This window comes from Alosa pseudoharengus, unplaced genomic scaffold, assembly GCF_046254945.1.
Source record: "Alosa pseudoharengus isolate Yale_2024_CS ecotype anadromous, Long Island Sound unplaced genomic scaffold, YU_APseudo_1.1 YU_APseudo_1.1_scf_1, whole genome shotgun sequence".
Taxonomy (NCBI): domain Eukaryota; kingdom Metazoa; phylum Chordata; class Actinopteri; order Clupeiformes; family Clupeidae; genus Alosa; species Alosa pseudoharengus.
The window spans coordinates 25,039,541-25,061,374 of NW_027468564.1; the positions used below are offsets into that span (position 1 = coordinate 25,039,541).

A 21,834-nucleotide genomic window follows, 5' to 3' on the forward strand; every position below is an offset into this window, starting at 1 on the left:
AGGGACAGGGGTGAGACATGATGTCTTCCACAGTGTTGGAACTTGTCCAAGGCGTAGACTCAAATTGAAGATGTGCTTCAGTGGCTCCCCCAGTTCAGCAGCACAGGCCTTGAGTAGCCTTGGGCACAGTCTGTCAGGCTAGTCACACTAGGTGTGGCAAGAGTTTCACTCTCGTGGGAAATCTCAGAGTTCACCAGCGAATACATAGAGAGGCCATATACTGTAGATGCAATCAGTGTGGCAAGAGTCAAGAGGGAGATCTCAAAAGACACTAAATAGACACTAAATACATACAATATATATACTATTTTGATCCTGTGAGGGAAATTTGGTCTCTACATTTATCCCAATCCATGACTTAATGAAACACAGTGAACACACAGTGAGGTGAAGCACACAATAATCCCAACACAGTGAGCTGCCTGCTACTGCGGCGCTTGGGGAGCAATGAGGGGTTAGGTACCTCAAGGGCACTTCAGCCGTTCCTACTGGTCAGAGTTCGAACCGGCAACTGGTTACAAGTCCAAGCGCTAACCAGTAGGCCACGGCTGCCCACAGGAGAGAGGCCGTAGAAATGCACTCAAGTGTGGCAACTGGCAAGGACTTCAAAGTAAAGGGACGTCTCAAAAGACACCAGTCTTTTTACACAAAAGAGAGACCGTACCACTGCAGTCAGTGTGGTAAGAGTTTTGGATGCACCACAATATGAAAAAATGTCTTAGGGGGGCATGTTTTGTTAGTAATAATTCTTTAAAGCTGATGCAGTGAAAAGAGAATAAAAAAGCATTTGTTCACATGTTAAAATCCAGTGTGTTGACCTGGGCACATCTAATCCAATTACAATTGGATTCATGCCTCAGTTGGAATAAAATTACTTACTGTTCTGAAACGGATAGTTCTGGTTCTTGATTATAATTGACTGAATCACGTTTTTTTGCTGCTGCAAAACCTACTGCAACCCCCCATGTTCACCACATTTCATTCTATATTACTGTGCTACGAATTGAATCAAAAGTCAAGAGTTTCTACATCTCAACGTTTCTTTCTTAACGACTTGTTGCTATGTTTAAATGTTATGAAATCTAGACAGGGTTATGTAGTAAACGGAACCGTTTTATAAACGCAATAACCCCTACTAGAGGTGTCAGAATCTCGGTTTGAAGACAAACAGAAATTACATCACACATCTTGAGTCCAACAAAACACACAATAAAAGTGTAATATTCTGTGAACACTAAAACACTAGCTTTGTGTCTCTTCGGAGTGTTCTGTGAAAATCAGATTATCATTCTGTGTGATTTTATTTTGCTACTGCATGTTTGTCACATCACATCTATGTTTATGCCTGTTCTGTTCAGTAGCTTGGTAGGAATGGTTTTAAAATAAAAGCCCAGCAAAACATAACTGGAAATAGGACAAAAAGCAAACAATATAATACATGCATTGATAGTAATATATTTTTAAAAAGATGCAAAATTGAATCGAATCATGACTTTAAAATGGAAGATTAAATCGAATCAAGGTAAATCGAATTAAACCGATTAAATCAAATCAAACTAAAGTATGAAAAATCTAAACTCAAAGAAATAGTATAAAGGGACTGTGATGGAACAAAACTTGGAAGCAAGGTATAAAGCCTTTTCACACACACACTCACACAGCAGAACAGAGCTATCAACCAGAACAATAGGAGGCTCATTATCCAAACAAAGCATGTGGCCTATTGGTTGGACATGCGCAGTGACATGAGCTCTGACTAAACATGAGCAGTTACAATTAATAATCAATGACCTATTCTCATAGAGAGAATGACCTATTCACATAGAGACTGAGAGAGGTGATAATGTAGCAATTAACTGAGATACATTCCTGCATGGCTCTAATCCTCTATAGTTAGGCCTACTCAGGTAAGACACCCAGCATGTTTTAAGGCCTTAAAAAACAGCTGAATGTGATAATGACTGAGCAAAAAGTAATGTGTATTATTATTATTATTGGATAAGTGGTCCTTGGTCTGAAAATGTTTGGGAAATACTGGCCTAGGCCTATAGGTAAATAGTAAAATGAAATTGAGAACCAAATGGCTGCATCTGTAGGCTAGGCATTTTTTACCTAGAATTCTCTTCCAGGACTGCAGAGGGCGATAAGATTAAGGCATTAATTGAATACCGAAAGCGTCAATCGCTGACGCTGAAGCTTCAGAGAGCATCTAAACAAATCCACGTGTCTGTCGCCTTTCAACTATGGAAACCTGAACATTGGTCAAACAAGATAACTGAGGTCATTCGTACACAAAATAATGCAGAAACTGACAGGCGATACACTGCGCTTTGCCTCGAGCCCCGAGGGTTTAAAGTTACAACACACCGATTGGTACCAGAGGGATGTACGAAGTAAGGTGAGTGTTTGACTGAGGTAGTATACAAATTAGTTAACGGTGTATCTGTTGGTGTAGCCTACAACTTCTGGGGATTATATAAATCTCAAAGTCATAATATTATGCACTTTATGAATGCCAGAAAATTCGTTTTTGGTAGGCTACACATTTAGTTGACAGTGCTATATGTGTATAGCCTATTAAATGGACGTTGGAATCAACCAAATACCAGCTAGTTCAGCTATATTGCGCTAGCAGATTTGTGTACTATGACAATGGTTACTAAGGAAAGGAAATGCATGCGTTTAACCAGCAATGCAATGTTTGCTAAAATGAATGAAAATGGCACGAGGATGTCAGTGAAAACAAATGCATTTATATGGGCTTGACGTGCTGGAGATAGAACATGAATGCAAAACCGATGACAGAAAAAGCAACCCAGCCGCTCCCTTTATCAGACAGCGTTGGTGTGGCAGGGTCACAGCAGCAGGTGAACTTGAATAAGGACATGGTGTTTTTTTAGTGTTAGCTAGTTATAGGCTAGTTATAGACCTAGTAAATACTACTGGTCTTCTTCGAGATTTGAGTCGTGTTATGTCACTGCTCATGACATCAATATTTTATTTATAAAGTGACAGAGGAACCCCGGCCAGGTTGTTGCTCAGATAGGGGAGATTCTGGGCTACCCATACAGAAAAATAATATATTCACATATATGCAGCTTGAACATATTCCAGTATAAGCACATCTATGTTAAATAAATATATTTACATCTATGTTAAATACATATATTTACATGTATGTATCAATATATTTCAAAATATAAGTAAATATTCAATATTGGCCACTTTCTTATATTTTATGCATATAATTAAATATATTTAAATATATGACACTAAGAAGCATGATCACATGACCCTTGATGAAGATTCTGATCACATGATCTATATATTTCAGACATATATTTCTCTAATATAGTTCATATTCTACTACGGTTTGATATTTTCCGCATTGATCAATAAATATTTCACTATTGTGTTTACTTAAAATTAACCATAGTATCGGTATAAAGAGGAAGAAACACACAACACTTCTGTTATATTTTATTCTATTTTATTGAAAATCTTTGTTTTTGTTATGGAACCTCAGTTCTGTCACTTTGGCATTTATTGCCTGGACCAGCAATCTGGAGTGAGTGTCTGGCCTGGGAACTGCTTCAGGGTGGCCTCTGAATAAGACAGAACATATACAAATAGAACATGCAAAATATTAGTGACACAAATACAGATGCTAAAGTGCAGAAACACTGTTGTGTTATCACAATAATTGGAGATAAATACAAAGTGAGTTGGAGAGAAAGACATACAAATAAAATAAACTCACCAATTATCGTCTTAGTCCTCTCAGGGTCCAGGCATTCCCTCTTAGTGCCTCCTAAAAATAGCACAATCAATTAGGACCTCAAATAGTTACAGTTTACTAACACAGAAAAGATCTATGATGGTGAGGCGAAAATGTGAAGCAGTCCACACAGACAGCCTAACACTTAAATGAGACAACACAACTAATATATCATATACACAGAAGAGAGAAGCACACAGATACACACTGAACAACAGATACACATCCTCAAATTTTTCCTAAACTTGTACAACCAAGAAGCTGCTATTTCATTAAAGTTAAACATGTACATTTTAATGTAAAAGTTCACATCTGTATGAGAACACTCTACAAACCTTGTTGAATAAAAGCCTTCAGACTCACAACCTCCTCTTGGAGAGCCATTATCGCCACCTCTTCTTTAGGTGGTTGTCAGTTCTGGGTTATCTCCCACAGCTCACACTCATAGAGAGCTCTACCAGCCTTCTCTGAAACCTGCAAGTGAACAGAATATACAGCATGAATGAGAGTGGCGTTGGTAAAGGGTATACTCGCGTAATATGTAATGTCCTTGGATATTCCCACTCATTAAGTGTCTCCCATCCGAGACTGCTATCTGAGACTGTAGGGAAGCTGTACCAACCATAATAGAAAGATATGGTTGGAAAGGTATTTCAGTTCACTTTGTGTCCCCAGTAGCTTGAAGCTAATTTCTTGTAATTCAAAAGATCAAAACTACTCAAACAAATGTATAAATTCTCAGAAACAAAAGGTTATGTTCTGCATAGAACATATAACAAAACCTTTAAGACCTTTTAGACCTTTAACAAAAAAGTTATATTCATAAATAAACATTATTTTTTGATTACCTTTGGTCTATGTGATAATGAAGCATCAACATCAACATTTGTCAGTGAAGCATACTACTGGTTGGGCTTGGGTCGTCTTGGTCTCAGGTCTTCTGGTCCTTCCTCCGGTGTCCTTGATGTAGCTTTCGAGTGTTGCCTCCCTCTCTAAAATGTAAAAAAAAGGGGTTTCAGTGCTCAAATATACTACATGACCATACATGGTCCTTTTCAATACAATTCAACTTTTACATTTCCATAATTTAGCATGGGTATGAATGGTTTTGCAAGAATGTCAGTGCACAAAGCATGACAAAGTAGTTTGATAGTGCACAAAAACAAAACACATTACTTGCAATATCATTTCCATGAAATTAAGCACAGTACTTGTGTCTTCAATTTCTACATGTCCACTCTAATACTCTCCAGCACATACCACATTACATCCTATCTAAAAAAAAGAGCTAATGTTAGCTCTATGTGTTGTCCATGATGCAACAATAGCAGCTAGCTAGCTAAACCACAGTGCATAGAATGTCTACACCTTAGGCTAGTAATGTTAACCGTTACATTTTCTGTCTTGTATGACAAATCATAAGTTAGCTTCTATTTATGCCTAGCTATCAATCTACATGCCAGAGGCAAATATACTACCAAATATGACTGGGAGACAGGTTAAATTGGTATTTCACTGTCATTACAAGTCGTTTTCATTAATTATCCAAACGTTTCTCAGTGAATTTATTTTTCAAACCCCTTTCAGGTGTAAAAAAATAAAGCTAGCGCTGGCTAATTTATGCTAGTGCTAACGTTAATGTTACAGAAAGTAGCAAAGGTTAGCTTCCAGCTTCCACCAATAATACCATTGTTAATTCGGACATTAACTTATGCAAATGTTATATGAAAGCAATTCAGCATACAATGAAGATCTACTTACCAGCAATTTTGACCACCATGGCCTCGAAAACCGGCCAAGAGCCTTCCTCCCCTCCACCACATAACGTTTGTTTATAGCAAGATGTTGTCCCATCCAGAGCCGTTGAAAAAGTCTTCCTCATTAATGTTAGGTCTACTAATGCAGTCAGTCGGCAAAATACTGGTTTTGCCCTCATACTCCCCGCCAATCCACTTAGAGCAAATGTTTTACATTTGGACTAGTAGTAGCTGTTAGTTATGCTTATTATATGTAGTGAAAAAGCTGCAAACATTTTAACCGTTATTCCAACGACCTTAGAGTACGTTGGTAGTGACGTATTTTGAAGTTGAAGGTTTTTTGTAAACCCCACCCATCACTGCCTGTGTGCAAATAAGTTAATTGAATATATTCACCATATATGTTCATGTACGATATCCACATATCTGTTACATTGCTGGGTCCCACATATACTTGCATATATACATTCTTGTACTATATATGTATTAAATATATTGTACCCATCTATTTAAATATAAGCTGGATGTAGCTGCATATATGTGAATATATTTTTCCCCTTGATTTTTCTGTATGGGTACAGGTACATTTGACATGGTGTTTTGACTAAATGTTTTACTGCATATGCATCAGTAGGTAATGCATCATACAAAGTTAAAGTCAGGCACGCATCATATATTATTATTAGCCTATTATTATTATTTATTTTTTTTGGGGGGGGAGTGTCCCCACCAAAGCTCAGACCAAACCTACGCCCTTGCTCCAGATTTAACAAACCTAGAGATAAAAGCTAACCTCCGAGTTGTCTGAACCTGTGGCGACTAAACCTGAGCTGTCGGTTCCAAAACACCGGTTACCAATTAGTTCAACCAGAGCCCGTCTACGGAGAGCCTTGCCACTCCGTATTAAGTCCCATTGTACCGAATTTTGGTTGCAGTTCCACCATATTTCCACTGGGGGCGATCGCCATGAGTGCAGAATGAATGGGAGTCAATGGAGCTAGACGGCTAAATTTGTCTCTTTCACCTGATTGTCGTTGACAAATCTCAGATTTGATTGTAGTTTGTATAACTTCAACATGGGTTATAGGTCAAAAGTTGAATGAACGAGTACTTATGTCCTTTTGATTTCTTACAGTTTGGGTCGTTGTTGCCCATAACACGCTAGCATTGTGCTAATGAGTGACGTCATTGACACGTTTGAAAGGCTTTTTAGAACAATTAAGTGACTTTAAAAAATATAATACTCAACCAAGTGTATTTTCTTTGCCTCCCCTTTCGAATACAATATTCAAATTACTTGAAAAAAAATTATATCCCGAGAAAAGTGGATTTTGAGGGGTACAGCTCCATAGACCTCCATGCATTCTGCACTCGTGGACGAGCGCCCTCATGTGGAACCACAGAAGGAACTGCAACCAGTTCAGAAACCGGAAGTTTTCCGAGAGTGGCAGTTCTCCCCTTATTAGACATTCTCTGGTTCAACCTAGAGTTGTGCGTTGACGGCAAACTTAAAGTTGAAGTTGAAAGACATCACCATGAGTAAACCGGCGAAACACAGAGCACCGTTTTTTTTTACTTTTAGAAACGGTTAGACAGAAATTGGCAGATTTGCAAGATTCGCGTTTTACATTCATGACATAATATACAGCTATATCTAACCGTAGTAAGGTAGACAACAAGCTACAACCCGGTTTTTATCCGAAAGCACCGTATAGCATATGTGGATAAATAAAATGCGTCCCTTGAGCATTCTGCTTCCAGCGTCTAGGGACCGTCTACAAAGTGCAAAACCGATAGTGAATAGGCCTACAAAGATACATTTTAAAATAGCTTCACTATTATTGACCCTAGTGCTTCCAAAATCACAACACCCAGCTAGGGCCTCCCTAGCAATGTACTACACCTCCTAATTATTGAAAAACTGACTCACCCTATTTATAATATATTTTTATCGGGGATACAATTCAATAGCTTCACTCTCATTGAGCCTAGTGCTTCCAAAATCACAACACACATTCTACGGCCTCCCAGGCAACATACTACATCTGGGTCATTCCACGTCAATTCAACCAGGGCCCACGCACTTAGGTCTAAAAAAATTCTGAAAAAAATACCAGGTGTACCTTTGTTACCCAGGAGACAAGAATACTTTCCAAGATACAGCCAATTTTACAGGGGGAAGGGGGTGTCGATTTTGTCATTAAGTTAAAGTTAACCTCCTCCTCTTGGTTTTTAATCGACTTCCATTCCTGATTGAGTCACCTATGACTGACTATCTATTATGATATAATAATTAATCTTGACATGTCGACATTAAACTCAAAATTTCGACAATTAAGTTGAAATAGCATGTCGACTTTTATCTTGATGGTCCAGATTTGACTGTTGAGATTAAAGTTGAAATTTCCAAAATTATATCACATACGACCTTTCGTCTTTATTCTAGATTTGTCCATCAAAACTAGTTTGGAGACAGTAGCTGCCAGTGAGTCTGGACAGTCAGTCAGCAACAAAATACCTTGTATAGAGGATTTGGTGAAATTGACTTTTTCAAAATCGGGTTTAGCAACAAGGAAATCCTCGTTTTTTTTTTTTTTTAGCCCAGAAACACCGTGTGCTGTGGAGCAGTTAGGAGCATTTCAAATTTAATGTTTAATCTTGTCATGACAAAATATTTATTTTTTTCTTCATGTTTGGCCCTTATAGGCTACTATAGGCCTAGTCTCCTCTTCATGGAAAATTATATTTTAACATTTTAGGCAAGTTTGTGTGGACGTCTACTTATTGGCATGGTTGTCAGTTGATGGACCGTACATGAAGTGCTGTTGTGTCCTCTGTGTAGATCATGGATGAAAGTGGTCAGCAGCAGCATGTTGATATGATGAGTCACAAGCAAGCCTGTATTGACCTGGAGAAGGCAACTCAGTTTATCACTCAAGTATTGCAGGTAAGACACACACACACACACACACACACACGCAAAAGAGTGAAGACAATCAAACTCACAATTGATTTCAAACCATGATCATTGTTGTTTAAATTTATGTTTTCATTATTCTCCAATTTATGTAGGCAACCATCTCATTTTTTTTCTCTTGATCTTCAATTTGATGACTTCGATGGAAATCCTGTAGATGAAGCTTGTAAATCAAACAGAAATCATCTAGTATTGCCTTAATTTTATGACATATCCTATTTTCGTCAATCTACTGTTTTGGTCTACTTTTCTACCTCATGCACGAGCAGACATGAAGCTGACCTAAGCCTCGCTTGAATAAACGAACGCAAGATGCAGCTAACTTCAGTGAATGGAACGGCTTCAGCCCCAAGTGAAAGTCTACGCTAGTTCAAGCCAAGCTATTTCTGTTAGGCGCCGCCTTCATTAGTGAGGATGATGGAATACCCCTCTGGGCAATTCTTCAGAATGTTAATTAGTGTGTGTGTGTGTGTGTGTGCAGCATGCAGTAGGTCGAAACCGGGAGCTTTGTGTATTGATCCGTCGTCTGGAGGAGAAGGATGTGGAGACTGGGCGGAGTCTAACAGAACTGGCAGAGTCAAACCGCCAGCTGCAGGCGAAGATTGATGAACTACAGAAACGCCTGGAGGAAAAAGACCACTCCCTTACACAAGCCAACCAGGTGTGTGTGTGTATGAGGAATTCCCCTTATTCACCCGGCGGCCATTACGAGGCTGAGGGGTACACTTGCGATTACACCTCAGTCCAGCAGATGGTGGTGGTAATGCACTCCATTTGCAAACTGCCAAAAAAAAGCTCACCGAAAAAGAAGGGTTCACTGGCCTGTTCTTCTTCTTCAGTGAGGTTTTTTTTTTTTTGTCAGTTTGCAAACGGAGTGCATTACCACCACCATCTGCTGGACTGAGGTGTAATGGCAAGTGTACCCCTCAGCCTTGTAATGGCCGCCTGGTGAATAAGGCGAATTGAGGTGATTCAGTCACCACATTCACTAAATACAATTTCACTCATTGCAAAACACTACATGAAAACGGGAGATGGCAGCACAGCAAGAATGAACAAAACTGTAAAATGATGGAACAAATTGTTTTATTTACAATAACAGCGATTGTCGGATGAGGTAGGGGAAGCCTGGCTTCCCTTGGCCTCCAGGAGAAAACGCCACTGCTGGGGAATTGCCCCAATTACTAATTGCATGCATTGTAAGTGTGCATTGACAGGACAGGACAGTAGATAAATTATTATGTGATCTAAAAACTACTGATATAAAAAGAAAAGAATGATGCATTTCTGATTATTTATTCATGACCGCAAACATTATGCAGGTATAATAGCCTGTTTAAAGTAGCCTACTTCTATACTCTTAAAAGTTGCACTTAGCTCTGCAACAAAAGATACAATTATTATTGATTTATTTATTTTTGGACAACTTAGTTAAGGCGGGAGGCGTGTGTTACTTAGGTAGCTCACTGTCCACATGACAAATGACTGTATTTATCTGTTGGGAGATTTCAGCAGTCTTTGTGTGTGTGTGTTTACAGACTGTGGTTTTACTGAGGAATGAACTGAGGGACTTGTGTCAGCAGCTTCAGACACAGCAGCGTAAAGAGAGGTACAGTGAGAGAGAGAGAGAGAGAGATGGTGGGGGGGTTTTATGACTGCCGTTATTCATGACTTCCACACACATGGACATAGCACACACACAAACACACACACACTCATAAGTTAACATAGACAAACACAGAAGCACACATACCCACAACAGCAAACACACACACACACACACACACACACACTCATAAGTTAACATAGACAAACACAGAAGCACACATACCCACAACAGCAAACACACACACACAAACACACACACACTCATAAGTTAACATAGACAAACACAGAAGCACACATACCCACAACAGCAAACACACAAACACACACACACTCATAAGTTAACATAGACAAAGACAGAAGCACACATACCCACAACAGCAAACACACACACACACACACACACACACACACACATACACACACTCATAAGTTAACATAGACAAACACAGAAGCACACATACCCACAACAGCAAACACACACACACACACACAAAGACACACACACTCATAAGTTAACATAGACAAACACAGAAGCACACATACCCACAACAGCAGAAACACACATACCAACAAAAGGGATGGAGACATATTGACATGCGTGATTTATTTTTGCAGAGAGAACGTGGAGAGCTGAGTGGCAGTCATATTTTGTAACGCTATGTGGTATATCTAGTATATAACTTATGTAGCCTTTGATCTCTTCTGACTCCTACAGGGTGTTGCAGGAAGGGCAAGAATGGCTGCAGGGTGTTGAGAGGCAACTCCAGGTTAAGGTACACACACACATACACAAACGTGCACATAGTATACTAACACACACACACACATTAACAAGCACATACACACACACACACAAACACACACACAGACACACACACACACTTGCTGTCAGTGTTAATCACATGTTAATCGCGATGAGATTATGGACCATAACATGTTATTTTTTTTTTAATTTGCGTTCATGGTGTGCCGCTAACTTGTGCTGTTATCAACGATTCTCTTTGGCTGCTTTCTATTCATGACCCTTTCTTGTCCTCAGACTGGCACAGACCACCAACATTTCCCAGCACAGACACTTCCTAGTGGGCTTCTGCCTGGTCCTCCTGCTGAGGTCATAGAGATAACTATAGCACAACAGATAACAGCAACACAGCTGTGAATGACACATTTAAAAAAAAAAAAAAAAAAAATCCTGATTGGCTGAAAGGCCCATTTTTTACTTTTTAGTTGACTCAATAGACATGGAATTAAATGATCCTCAAAGCACTTCAGGTATAGCTATGATCTACAACAGAGGTGGGCAAACTACGGCCCGCCACGCACTTTATGCACTTCATTAAAATGTGTTGAAGGCCTAGGCTACATTTTGCTCATGCACTGGTGCATATTTCTCAATATGACAAGTCCTTTTCAACTGAACTTAAAGGTCCCATGTGTAAGAACTTCTCCCATCTAGTGTTTAGGGATTATATTGCAACCTAATACAACTACGGTAGCCGTTGCACATCAAAAACATAACACCCAATTCACACCAAAGATCCGCATCGAGACGAAACCGTGGCAGAAGGAGTTGCGGCTGTGTAAATTAAATGGCGCACGTCGTTGCCAGCCGTCGCAAAGCATTTAACGTTACCATATCTAGTCGCAGCTCATCTCGTTGCAAATCTACCTAGATGACGGCCCTAGTCCCGGACTCTTAAATAGGTGTGTCAAAACATTAACTGTTTTCTTTTGTCATTGCTTGTGTGTGATGCCAATGAAACACACTTTCGGACATGGAATAAATCATTTAATTTTGCCTGTTAACTGAGCTAGTTAGCTAACGTTAGCACAGTAAACTGAAAGTGAATGGGAATGGCTAGTGATCTTCGCTAGCTTGGTAGCAGCTAAGGACTTTGGTTAAACGTGTACATTGTTGCAAACTAACCTGAAATAGCATACAGGCATGAAAACTCCTCACCTTTCGGCGAAATTCGCCATTTTGAATCCAAAATGGGGGACTTAAGTGGTTCGCGCAGATCTGATGAGAAAATATTGTGGGGTTGGGGGGGGGTAGGCTATTAAGTTACAACTGAGTTTACAAACTATGCGCAGACGGGAACGCATCTTGATGCGTTGTCAGAGCCCCATTACAAACTTGTCTGATCCAGCAAGGAATATGTGAATGCAGCCCCTATGCATTTAGCCTATTAAACAGTGGAAGCTAATTTTTGCCGCGGACGCATCGCGAATAGCGCTGGAATAGCCTCTATGTCTGTGTGACTGCAGATAGATGCGTCTGAAATGTCAGCTGGAATGTGAGCCCGGCGAGGAGAGATGCTTAATTGATGTCACAGGTGGGCTAGTTGAAACTTTCAACTTCTGTCAGAAAAAGACGTTGAGATTGGCAACGTAGCATAGGCTGTTGTTAAAGTTAGCGATATTGGACAGAAATATAGACATAACGAGTTCATTTGATGAAGAATACGTGAAGTTTGAGCCATCTAGATCGACAAAAGGTGAAGCAAATAGGCATACTGTATCAGTCGCCTATAGCAAAGGGACAAAAAAATGTGAATAACTAAATAGTTGAATTAAAAGCTCCTAAACTGGGCTGGTGCGTTTTGTCGAGTTCAGAAACGTTCAGTAACCTATTCAGATCACTGTCCTGTGTCTACAGGGTACAGTTTAACATGTGAACACTGTTCACACAACTTTATTGGTTGGTTAAACACACTAGCACAATGCCACAATCTGTATGTAGCCAAGGCTGAAGGTTAAAACATTTCAAACCAATTTTACAAATTAAAGCCTACCCTACACAAGTTTATTTATTACCTGGTTTGGTCCAACAAATATTCAGACTTATCTTATTCAGACTTATTCTAATAGTCTACAATGAAGTGTCCTTTAGGCCTATGAAATCTTCAGCCAGAAAGAAAGAAAGAAAGAAAGAAAGAAGAAAAGTCACTCATGTAGATTACTGAGGAGGAGAGGAGGGCCAGACTGAAGCATGTTGCCAAACAGAGCAAGCGGGCCCCTTCACACTTTGGCCCAAGCCAAAAACAAGAAATAAAGGTATTTTTTTTAGAAAAATTAGTCATTTTGTAGTTTGTTTTCTTTATAAATCTCTGGTTTTAGGCAACTTCATACTCCATGGAAGCTATGCACTATTGGCAACAATGTCACTCGCGCTTGTTTTGCTATGAAATGGCCATTTCCCTCTTTGCGCGCCCTTCTCCCCTTTTTCACCCCTGACCCGTTTTCATGCCTGAACATACATTCAGCAACGTTGTGGTAGTCGTTAAGGGTTGTTTTAAGGACATGTTTGTGCATGCCCATAGCCAGGCACTCTGAAACAGTCAAAGGCGATTCAAAACGAGTCAGAAAGTCGAGACAGGACCCATTGTCAAAATTTCGGTTTCCACCACTCTCAGCTGTTCATCCAAAACAAACCAGAAAAGGGACTCAAAGTACTAAATACTGGAATTATCCTTTAAGGTGAAAATATTGCATAGTGTACGTTTAACCACCCGCTCACTCACACCTATTAACACTCAATTTTGATGGGCTTGTCTCAGACTCATCTCGTGTTCACCTATTAACACTCAATTTTGATGGGCTTGTCTCGTACTCGTCTCGTGTTTACCTATTAACACTCAATTTTGATGGGCTTGTCTCATACTCGTCTCGTGTTCACCTATTAACACTCAATTTTGATGGGCTTGTCTCGGACTCGTCTCGTGTTCACCTATTAACACTCAATTTTGATGGGCTTGTCTCGGACTCATCATGTTCACCTATTAACACTCAATTTTGATGGGCTTGTCTCGGACTCATCATGTTCACCTATTAACACTCAATTTGATGGGTTTGTCTCGTACTCGTCTCGTGTTCACCTATTAACACTCAATTTTGATGGGCTTGTCTCATAGTCGCCTCATGTTCACCTATTAACACTCAATTTTGATGGGCTTGTTTCGGACTCATCATGTTCACCTATTAACACTCAATTTTGATGGGCTTGTCTCGTACTCGTCTCGTGTTCAGAGTCAGATGGTCTCTCCTGAGGGTCAGAAGCTGTTTGAGGCTCCAGTCTCTTGCATTAAAGAAGAAGAGGCTGAGGAAGAGGAGGAGGAGGATTATGGCCATAGAGAGTCCAGTCAGTCTGGTAAGCAGACACACACACACACACACACACACACACACACACACACAGACACACACACGCACCACACACACACACACCCACATACACACACAACACACACACACACACACACACACACACACACAAAACACACACACACACACACACACACACACACACACACACACAGACACACACACGCACCACACACACACACACCCACATACACACACAACACACACACACACACACACACACACACACACACACACACACACACACACACACACACTAATGTCCTGTGTTGAATTTCCACTGAGTGCAACACAATTGTACTCTATTATGCTGGAGGATTAAATGTGAATACGTTTCCTTTTTTTCTGCTTTTGCAGTAACGTTAGAGATAACTGACCCCAGATCAGAGCTGTTCCAGGTACGGTGTTTGTTACATATACACATCATGTCAAACACATGGATATGTGTCAGCTTGCTTGGCACACACACAATCACACGCGCACACACACTCTGATGGTTTTGTTTACTTCTCAGACTCAGCAGGAGCCGTGTGGTGGTCTGGTCCTTGCAGTTAAAGAAGAAGATGGTGAAAGTGGATATGGGGAGCGGAGAGGCTCTGGCAAGGAGAGCATAGGTGAAAAGAGCAACACACATACACAACACACAAATGCATACACACACACACACACAGACAGACAGACAGACAGACACACACACACACACACATATGACTAATATGACGTCAGAGTTAAAATGTATCATCATATTCATTTGTGTAGATAGACTGGACCTGTCCCAAATTTTCTGGCCAGCACGTGTCTTTATTACAGTGGTTTCAAAAACTAGCATGTTAGCTACCATTAACTCATTATTATTGCACATTATGGCAGTAAAAACTCCCTTAACTGTTTTTTTTTTTTTTGCTGTGAGTTATTTTTCAAATAAAAAAACCGCCCAGGCCAACTATTTTTGTCAAAAAGGAAGCGTAGTCTGTTCACACTAAGTGTCTTCTTTGTTTGCGTCTGCAGTAGAAGAATCCGTCCTCAGAGCAGAATACCCTGTCTCTTCAGCTGAAGACATCAAAACTGAACAGGTCCAGGTACAGTGGTGAAAGTCTATGATGTTTGTAATGTCTAGTATAGTTATCCACTGTTAAAATCACATCTTTATTTAATTTGCCAAACTCATACTAATATTACAGTAAAATCAAATGAGTAAAAGGTACAATACACAGGTTTAGGTATTTTTGGCAAGTGTAGAGCTCCCTCTAGAGTCGCGATGTATTTATATGTTACTCTGCTATTGTAAATAGTAAACTTCTTGTGACTTATCCCCTATACACAATGCAAATGCTTTTGTTGTGGAGGTGAAGGATTAGCAACAGGCAAAAACTATCTCCAATGAGCTAGATCTACTGACAAGGTAATGTTTCCCGATTCTTCCGAGATTTGTTGGGTGCCGCATGGTTGGCTTTCTCGGTAGGGACTCGCTACGTCTATGCTGTATAGCTATGCTAGGTGAACAATTTGCCTATTACAAGTTAGTTTACCATCAAATTGGCTTCGTAAAGATTAAAATCTTGCACAATGTGCCTTTAAGGCAAGAACTACATCAAGCTAAAACTCTGTGAAGTGACACAAGGCATTCTGATGCATGAACTTGTAACTGAACTTGTGAACTTGGCTGAATTTGCCTGCTCCAAAATTAGAACATTCCATTGTGTAGTGTTGATCGAAGTTGGAGGAGTTGTATAGTGTTGGGCATGACAGGAGTTAGTTCTCCACAATCGGCAATGTGGCAGATAGTGTAGAGCAGGGGCGCCGCTAGGGTTGTATTCCATAGTATGCACCACACGCAGAAAAAACACAGTTATGTTAACCTACTAACAATAAGGATTTGCTCACAACACTCTAAATACATTTCACTGCTGTTTTGGTTGTCCCAAACTTTTAGATGATAGGCCTATGCACAGTCAAGGACTTTTTAACACCCGCACCAACCAGACTCGTCATGACGTGCCTTAGCCCCAAAAAGGTTGAGAACCTCTGTTCTACGCATTAACTGAATCCCTGTTCCAAACAGTGCTTTATTTTTTTTAAATAAGCCTACAGAGGAAAGCAAACAATTCAACATTTTAAACATGTGTAGGCCTAGACCGTAACCGTAGAGGACAATCTCTCACTGCTGTCAGTGTCAGCATCACTGCTAAGAACAGTAGCTACGTCTTTTAACATTACGGTTAAACGCCTGAAAAATATTAAGCTGCTGCTGTTTTTTTCTTTAATGACTGAATGATTTAGGCTATATCCTATGAATGAATGGAACTTTGTGTTTTTAAGCGCCAGAATTGACCCATCCAAAGCCACGCCCGAAAACCGCCACAGGCCAATCGTTATCATGACAATGCTACATTTTCATATTTTATAGTCTATGATTTCCATGCACATCGTATTCCGGTTTTATTCGGAATAATGCCAATATTCAGATTGCACATGAGTCAATAACTATAGGCTAGTTATCACACAAGTTTTTTTTTTATTGTTGTAGGCTAATATTGAATGATTTCACAAATAAAGCTGTGAAAAATTGTACGCACAGTGCGTACAGGATTACGCCTGCCGGCGCCACTAGTGTAGAGATACAAGCTCGGCTATATTTGAGGTATTTACAGTACCCTCCAGAATTATTGGTACCTTTGGTAATATTGACTAAAAACAGGCATAAAAAATAATCTTTTGATGATTCATTGTACTCTCACAACAAAAACATCAAGGAAAAATCCACCCTTGAAGGGAAGAAAACGTATTCTGAGAAAAAATAAATAAATACTTTTAACGAAAACACGTTGCTCACATTTATTGGCACCCCTAGAAAATCATACATACAAAACCTAACAGAAGCATTTCCCTATCTAATTTTAACTTTGTTAAATTAATCAGAGTGTCTGTGAACTTTCAGAGGTAGTTCATTACTTTGTTTTTCACTAAGGTATGAAAATAAAGTGACACAGAGGCTAAATCCTCTTCTCATTTTTCAACATCAGAAAGACAAGAGAATACACTAAATTTAAATAAAAAGAAAGTGTGTTGACATTTGTAAGTCAGTGAATGTCTATAAAAACAAGGTACTTTGTTGAAAATGCCTATATTTACAGTTCTAATCAACTGGAATCAAGTAGGTTCTAATCAACTGGAAATGTAACAAACATGCTTGGACAAAGACCCATGGTTATCTCGCCCCCACGTACAGTATGGAGGATGGTAAGATAGGCAAAAAATTCCATAAGGACCACTATTGGAGAGTTACAGACAAAGGTGTCATCTTGGGGTCACCAAGTCCCCCAAACAATCTTCAAAAGTGACCTCACTGCTAATAGCTTATTTAGAGGGCATGCTAGGTAAACGCCTGTCCAGTCATTTAATTACCAATGTAAACGGCAGGAGTTACCGAATGGTACAGTGACTTTGTCTGGAAGTGTGGTCTATTGTCAGATGACATGAAAACTGCGCTCTTTGGCTAGGTACACTTTAGGTGTGTTTGGCGTACATAGAAGAATGACTTTACTGAAAAGAACCCCATACTTAATGAGAATTATGGTGGAGAGGCTGTGCTATTGTGGGGCTGTTTTTATTCCCAAAGGCCTTGGGAATATAATTAAGGTGCCTGGTATCACAAACAACATGAAAAACCTTTTTTAAAGCAAATCTGTCAATCTCTGCCAAGATACTAAACGTTGGTCATGATTGGATCATATATCAGGTCAATGAACCACAACAAACGTCCAGATCAAAACAAATATGGTTTACTGAACGCAAAATCAAGCTTCGGCCATTGCCATCTCAGTCCCCTGATTTAAACTCCACAGAAAAACAGTGGGGTGAGTCAAAGAGGAGAATGCACAAGTGTGGACCTAGGAATCTGGACGATCTCGGGAGATTTTGTAAAGACCAACAGTCTTAAATCTCTTGCTTTGTATTCTCCAACTCTATGGGGTGTCATAGGTGAATATTACAAGCTGTTTAATTGGAAAAGGGAGGCTTAAGAAGGTATTATAAGCAGGGGTGCCAATAATTGTGAGCAATGTGTTTTTGTTAAAAATATTTATTTCTTTATGATATTTTCCTTTTTCCAACAGATTATTTTTTATACCAGATTTTAGCATGGGGTGGCAATAATTCTGGAGGGTACTGTATGTAAGATGAATACGGTACATGTCTTTGAAGTATTTATTTAGGATGAGTTATCGGCCAGTTATCAGACAACCTAATGCTAACAGTAAAGCGCTGCATTTAACCAACTCGCTCAAGTTACCTCTTTTTCTCCTTCTGTGTGTGTTAGGAAGAGGAGGATGAATCCCACTTGGCTCCAGTGTTCAGCTCTGAAGCTGCCTCATCCACCCTGTCCCTTGCAGACCCCCTGCATCTGGTCCAGTTATGCAGGGTGTCCGTGAAGTTGGTGGACTGCTGCAGGACAGGACAGCATGGGACAGAGAAGAACAGAGATGGAGAACAGCAGAAGAGGCGTAAGATAATTCAAAAAAGAAACATTTCACTTCATTGTTAGTCTATATCAAAAGTGGTGGTTCACTTTGTGCGAATTATGCTATTTTCTGAAAATAGAATAAGCCTACAATCAAGTAATTTTACACCACAACCTACCACTCATACAAATGTAGTTCAAAACGAAGGCTAAGTTTCTGCCAGTGACTGCCATAGAAGGCCATTTCCCTTGTCAGGCCAGCTATCGCTAGGAAAGGTGGCTGACAATTTGAGTGTGAAGCTAATTATTGCTTAGCTGCTAACACTACCGCCACCACTGCACACAACTGCGAACCTAGAAACATACCTGACTTCCTACTAAATCCTCGGTTATCGCTTAATCAAGTTATGAACTTACTCGACGTAATACCAATCTTATCAAACTAGCTAGAGTTAAACTTAACGTCCTCTCTATACGTAGCAGCTATGAGTTTGTTGCTAATCGATGACAGGTAAAGCCAGCTTGGTTGCTTACTTGATTAACTAGCCAAGTCGTTAAAAACAGACTTCACACAATCCATTCGAATAAAAAACACAAGTTTATTGTAACTTACTTTGGGTGTGGTAGAAAAATGTCCGTTTCGTCATAGTTTGTTGGATGAAGCAGACGCCAAGAATGTAAACTTTCTTGAAAAGAATTGAGATATGCTTGAAAGCAGTGTGGTCGAAAGCGATTAGTCATAGGATGTGTAGTTTAGGGAGCGCCAGATTGTATGCTTAGAAGCTGACGTTGCAGGTGGACCCACACCTGATTACTTTACGACCCTTCTAAATGAGCCCCCTTTGTGATGTCATAGAGATAAAACATTTTAATCCCCCATTTCTCAAAAAGTATAAACTTTTCAAAAAATCTAAAAAGATTACTCTTGGCCAATTCCAGACCTACACAACGGTTATTTCAACAAGTCTGTACGTTAAGCGATTATAGCCGCATTCATTTTTGAAAAGGTAAAAAGAATTGGTAAAAAGAAGAAGCCAGGAGATATCAAGATAGTGGATTCCATCCACTATAATTAGTGGGTCACACAGTCACATTGATTTGAGGACTTAATTTATTTGTAAACATAGGTAAGTACAGACGTGTACACACATTTGGTTCCATTTCCATTCCATTTATGAATTATTTATTCCATTTTCCATTCCATTTATGACAGACGTTTATTAAAACATGACTAGTACATCTTCAGATATATATCTGGACATCGGACCAGCATGAGAAAAGGAAACCATGAAAACCCTGGTATGGATCTATTTCATGGCCTATTTCATGTGTTGTGTTTTCCCAGTGAAACCGAGAGGACTATGCACCTCATCCTCCATGGCCCCTTCAGAGAGTCCCACGTCCAGCTGGACCCTGCAAAAAGAGCCGAAGGAGTCTGGAAGATTGTCCCGTCCTCTGCGTAAACACAGCTCCCAGCTCAAGTTGTGTAATTACACTCACACAAGAGAGAAGCTACACTGCTGTAAACTGTGCGGCAAAAGTTTCAGTCAAGTAGGAAATCTCAAAGTTCACCAGCGAATACATACAGGAGAGAGGCCGTATAAATGCACTCAGTGTTGCAAAAGTTTCAGTGTAGTAGGAAATCTCAAAGTTCACCAACGAATGCATACTGGAGAGAGGCCGTATAAATGCAGTCGGTGTGGCAAAAGTTTCAGTCAAGTAGGAAATCTCAAAGTTCACCAGCGAATACATACAGGAGAGAGGCCGTATAAATGCACTCAGTGTTGCAAAAGTTTCAGTGTAGTAGGAAATCTCAAAGTTCACCAACGAATGCATACTGGAGAGAGGCCGTATAAATGCACTCAGTGTTGCAAAAGTTTCAGTGTAGTAGGACATCTCAAAGTTCACCAGCAAATACATACAGGAGAGAGGCCGTACAAATGCACTCAGTGTGGCAAGGACTTCAATGTGCAGGGACATCTCAAAAGACACCAGCGAGTACACACCAGAGAGAGGCCATATAAATGCACTCAGTGTGGCAAGAGTTTCAGTCAAGTAGGAAATCTCAAAGATCACCAACGAATGCATACTGGAGAGAGGCCGTATAAATGCACTCAGTGTGGCAAGAGTTTCAGTCGAGTAGGACATCTCAAAGATCACCAACGAATACATACTGGAGAGAGGCCATATAAATGCACTCAGTGTGGCAAGAGTTTTATTGAAAAGGGAGCTCTCACTAAACACCAGCGAGTACACACCGGAGAGAGACCGTATAAATGCAGTCGGTGTGGCAAGAGTTTCAGTCAAGCGGGACATCTCAAAGTTCACCAACGAATACATACTGGAGAACATCAGCGCATTCACACAGGAGAGAGGACGCACCAATGCACTCATTGTTAGTTGAGTTATGCCTCAGTTGGAATAAAATTACTGTTTTGAAACGGATAGTTCTGGTTCTTGATTATGATCAGTGTTGGGAAGGATACTTTCAAAACGTATTCCGTTACAGAATACATGCCCAAAAATGGAATTTGTAACTTATTCTGTTACTTTACTCAATCTGAGTAACGTATTCTGAATGCTTGGATTACTTCTGCATTGAATTGCATTTTATAAGTGTAGGAATGCGGCCATCAAATCCTGCTTACTAAACAGGCCTATTCTGGTTTGTTCTTCTGTTTCAAATGGCTGAATGTGTTAGGTCCACAGGTATATTCACAAAACCTTGAATATATCATCATGGGACTTCATTACTTACAGAATTTCCCCCGATAATCTTAAATTTAAATAAATAGATAAGCTTGTTTTGTGCGTTCAGGAGGAATGTAGTCTACAGATGCAAACAGAGGGTAGTCAAAAAAAAATGATCAAACCAAAATCTCAAAATTGACAAGTAGCCTACTTGGGGGAGAGGTTTTGGCTCCTTATCTAATAACTTGGCCTATTAATTCTACTAGTTTGTTATTTGTCAATAGATCTTCATCAATACATGATATAAGCAGCCTTATATGTGAAAGGGGAATTGTATAATACTATTAATTAAGAAGACCTGGGGCCTCATGTACAAAGCTTGTGTACGCACAAAAATGTT

General features: G+C 39.8%; 1 protein-coding gene across 1 annotated transcript; it reads left to right on the forward strand.

Moving 5' to 3' along the window:
- Positions 1–2,185: 2,185 nt before the first annotated feature.
- On the forward strand, positions 2,186–21,184 carry LOC143123372 (uncharacterized). The gene is made up of 11 exons (XM_076284735.1): positions 2,186–2,398; positions 8,378–8,482; positions 8,994–9,173; positions 10,051–10,121; positions 10,836–10,893; positions 14,150–14,270; positions 14,642–14,682; positions 14,799–14,898; positions 15,293–15,363; positions 18,603–18,786; positions 20,089–21,184. The coding sequence occupies exons 1-11, from the start codon at positions 2,300–2,302 to the stop codon at positions 21,141–21,143; spliced, it is 2,085 nt and encodes a 694-aa protein (XP_076140850.1). The 5' UTR covers positions 2,186–2,299; the 3' UTR covers positions 21,144–21,184.
- Positions 21,185–21,834: the final 650 nt, after the last annotated feature.

What these genes read in the sequence shown, in the direction of transcription:
- LOC143123372 (XM_076284735.1), top strand. Translation starts at nt 2,300, where the DNA reads ATGCAGAAACTGACAGGCGATACACTGCGCTTTGCCTCGAGCCCCGAG. An exon ending in AGAGGCAACTCCAGGTTAAG is followed by an intron (nt 10,894 to 14,149) that starts GTACACACACAC and finishes TCTCGTGTTCAG; the next exon opens with AGTCAGATGGTCTCTCCTGA. An exon ending in TAGAGAGTCCAGTCAGTCTG is followed by an intron (nt 14,271 to 14,641) that starts GTAAGCAGACAC and finishes CTGCTTTTGCAG; the next exon opens with TAACGTTAGAGATAACTGAC.